This window comes from Varroa jacobsoni, unplaced genomic scaffold (assembly GCF_002532875.2).
Source record: "Varroa jacobsoni isolate VJ856 unplaced genomic scaffold, vjacob_1.0 contig04134, whole genome shotgun sequence".
In the NCBI taxonomy this organism is placed as follows: Eukaryota; Metazoa; Arthropoda; class Arachnida; order Mesostigmata; family Varroidae; genus Varroa; species Varroa jacobsoni.
In genome coordinates this window covers 7,918-12,011 of record NW_019215170.1, presented here as the reverse complement: position 1 = coordinate 12,011, position 4,094 = coordinate 7,918, and the positions used below count along the sequence as shown (strand labels likewise).

The following is a 4,094-nucleotide window of genomic DNA, read 5'->3' as shown; positions in this document are numbered from 1 at the left end:
ATGCATTTTATATAAATCGGGTCAAAAATGAGTTTTTTGTTTATTAAATCACGGTCATAACTTCATACAGCTTCTTCAAACGAGATTTCTTTAATGAAAAGTCGGTAACGTCCTTGCCAGGTAACTCCAACCTAAATAGTGTAAATAGGTACTTCTAATAATAATAATTGATCCATATGAGTAATAGTTTTTTAATCCAAATTTGTGACTTAATGTGTATCGAACGATCAAAAAGATAAATGTAAATAATTAAATTATTAACTAGAAAATGAATCGGAATGTGTTTTATTTATATTTATTATACTGTGACCATGGACTATGATGACAAATATTTTTAAATGCACATGGCGGTCAGAACGAAAAAGCATCTTTCGCCATGTTACCGAATTAGCCTATCCAAGCTAACAATTGAATTAAATGTTGTTTATTCGGGTGTATGTGTAGAGCTGCAGCAATGAAAGTCTTCGGGTGTGCCTCTGGGGGGGACGACGACGACGACGCACACACAGTTTCTCGAGAGCATCTACTCGAGTGTACTTGTCCACACATTCTGGGCACATACACTCGAATAGATCTCGAAACCCACATACACATGTCCTTTCGCTCTTTGCCCCGAGTGGAAGGCTTTTTCGGTCTACACACACACACATATGTATATACATATAAGGTGCATATATATATAAGATCAAAAAAGGAGGAACAGAGAACTCTAAACTCGTTCGTAGGCCTGAGACGTGATAAACAAATTTTATTGTGAACTGACGGTTATATTGGCTGTTGCCAATTGAGGTGAGTTAAATTGTCTTAACGAGACAAACTTCGCTTCATAAACTTATATCTATTTTTTTCTTCACTCTACCTGATGATGTTATTATTGCAGCTTTTTGGCTATACTGCTCGTCGTGTGAGAACAATTATACTGATTGGAACTTTACTCGGATGGCTGTCCAAATATAGTATTTGGAGTTAAACTAGCGACAGAATTCAAAGAACAACAGCGTCTAATTGGGGGTGCTGCATGTTAGTTAGCTGTAGTTGCAGCACCGCAATTTTATAAAGAAACTTGACGAACATAAGGGCATTAGACGAATAATATCTCGGTGTCTTAATTTTGCCCCGATTACAGTTATATTATCACGTGATCTCTTGCCCAACCCAAGCGACGTTACACAATCAACATAGACAATGAAAACCGTTGCGACCGCTGTCTGCATTATCTTGGCCTTTTGTCTCGGTGGCGCTCTGAGTGAAGGTGGCGGATCTTCCACAGAGAACGTCCAGGATTGGATGTATCCGGACGAGTTGTTACAGCGAGCGCGAGCCTTGCTTGAGGCACAAGGACGAGGCAATGGCGCTAGATTGTACACTGTGCCACAGGAAAGTGGCCCTCTTGCGTTTCTTAAACGTGGAGGTAGGTTTCTTGTTTAACTCTGTCTTATCTCATAGGCTATGAGAATTGAAGTTATCGTAAAGATAAAGTATTGTATTGTCTAATTATTACCAAAGCACTGTTGAATGCATTTCCGATTCATACGATTGATATATAAAGTAATTTGAAGTAGGCAACGTGTCCGCCACGTCTCTGGTCTGTTCGGGTATAATGTATATATGTATACATGTCTGTTACTGTGCATACCAATAGCAAACGTAATACCAGGTGTTTCTATGTAACGATAGATGTAGAGCGAATACATTGATTCTGCGCTAGTATGTTGTATAATGAGCACATTTCTGTCTATAGTACCCTTTTTCATATTTGACATCTAAAATCAGGGGCCATAGTGCTTAGACGGTTAGCTGTGAATCCTAGCTGAGGTTACTTCTGAATAGTGTAGTTTATGTTGCATTTGTGCATACGTGTAACACCTGTCATGTATCACTATCCCATTGACATTATTCCGTAGAAATACATAAAAACATTGCAACAATAAAATATAACGTCCGCCCAATCATTCGAAGTAAAAGAAACATTTTGTTCCGTACAATTGTAGTATAACCATGTGGCATCATGATGCCGGAAAAGAGGGGGTGGCGCCTGTGGCGTTCGACCTTATGCTAGGTCGATTAGATTGTAAACGAAAACGAGCAGTTGATATTTTGTTTGCACTCAGTGCACCGTTTTTAGAAGGTCGGCTCATATATTTTTAATGCGTGAGATACCCCGTGGGAACAAAATTAATGAAATAATGACGATAAGATAAAAAAACAATATCGTCATTTTTAATAGTAAAATAAATGGATACCAGTTTAGGCAGGATGATCATTTCTCAAGGCTACGCCTGTGTAATCAATACCCTTTAACATTTACACCATTGATTAGGGCAGTCAATTTCTGTACAGATCTTTGTTTCGTAAGGTTGCATTTTAACATCGGTGTTCAGAGGCACGATAGAGTGGACGTATAGCAAAACTATCGAAAGTCCCGTGCAACTCGCTTACGCAGAGCACAAGACTCTTTCAGTTTTACTTGGAGCGATCTGCCGTGCAAAATACCTGTTATCCACTCAACGATTTGAATCCAAATGCCAGAAGCAGATTCACAAGCTTTCCTTTCTTCTCAACTTTGTCTTCATTTTCTGCACTGCCAGCTCGTTCATATTAATGATCTCTGACAGCTATAGGGTGGCAGAATGATAAGGTTTACATGCATGAAGTCACAAATCAGAATTCACGGGTCGCCTTCCGCAAGCGTTCGCTTGACCTAATATCATATCTAATTTCGAACAAGGCGTACGAGTACAAGGTTAAGAGCTCAGTGTGAAAGGATCTCAGTGTGCCTTATCATAATGGTATGCATAACGCATTAACGCTAAGCTTCTTCAAAAAGAAATCTATTGAATTATGCGTGTTCGCATTCTTATAGACATCAAAAGAGGTGATAGATTCCCGTAGATTATAGGCTCTTTTTCCTAAGGCAGTACGAAGCAGGTAGTGACGCGTTAGGGCAAATCCGAAACATATCTGTATTCCTGTTAGGATGTGCATCTTGGACAAAGGCGTAGACATATACAGTTGTATGTACATTTAGGCTATCATAACTGATTTTATAGCTAAAATATCCGATGATCCATAGAGCCTTCCTATAGGCCGCAGCAGGCTTTTTCCTGTCCGCTGGTATGGACATAAATCTTTTTGAGATTTCATTTACCGCATTGGGTCCCCCAAGAGGCCCAGAGTCATGCTATTCATAAAATCGGTCCCTTAAAATTAATAATCTAGTTATACTACCTGGTTCAGTTTAGTATCTAATGAAAGTTACGCCCACTTGACTCTGATAGCAGTTTCTAAAAAGAATCGATTTCAGTCGCGACATAGATGGACGGTGGGCAACGCCTTCACCATGGTACACGTGACTGCGTCTCCATTTCAGTTCATTTGGGAACGTTGGGATACTTTAACGAAATATATCCATTTAAATAAATATAAACAAGTCAAATAAATTAATAATATTTATTGGGTCCCAAGCCTTGCGGAATATGTTATTAGATATCGTTTTGAAATTAAACGACAATACGGTGCGTGTGTGTACATAATGTTGCAATTATTGACCATCTTTCAAGTACTAAGCAAAAATTGTTGTTATCTGTCGTCCATTCTATTCTTTTGCAGTTATGATGGGCGTTGATTTACCAGACTTCATTATGTCATCACAGCAGGGTCAAGGCGGCGTAGGAACCAAAAACATACAGAACCTCAAGCAGAGACTTTTTCAAAGTGGGCGCAGGCGTTAAAGCATTTCGTCCATCTTTGCTGTACTGACTACATCATGGGGTTTCTCTGCTTGAAGAAAACGAATTCTAGCATGAAAAGAAGTATGACAATCGTCGACAAACGTTAGCTCGCCTCGTTAGCTATCAGGCTGATTAGAGGGGGAGAATACCGTGATGAGAGACAAAGAACGGTACCCGTGATACTATCGGGTGATCTCTAACATACTAAGTATAATACAACTAGAAATATAGATGATGCGCTATAGAATATCTGCGATACCCGGTAAGAAAATCTTCCTATAGAAATTACCGACGCTTTTTAATCATACAATTAGAAAAAGTTAAGCAAATAAATGCATGCATATTAGATTGGTCAAAAATTAA

At 39.0% G+C, this 4,094-nt stretch overlaps 1 protein-coding gene across 1 annotated transcript; it reads left to right on the top strand.

Moving 5' to 3' along the window:
* Positions 1 to 690: 690 nt before the first annotated feature.
* On the top strand, positions 691 to 4,094 carry LOC111272983 (uncharacterized). Its single transcript, XM_022854664.2, has 3 exons — positions 691 to 789; positions 1,127 to 1,411; positions 3,610 to 4,094. Exons 2-3 carry the CDS (start codon positions 1,186 to 1,188, stop codon positions 3,729 to 3,731), a joined length of 348 nt encoding a protein of 115 aa, XP_022710399.1. The 5' UTR covers positions 691 to 789; positions 1,127 to 1,185; the 3' UTR covers positions 3,732 to 4,094.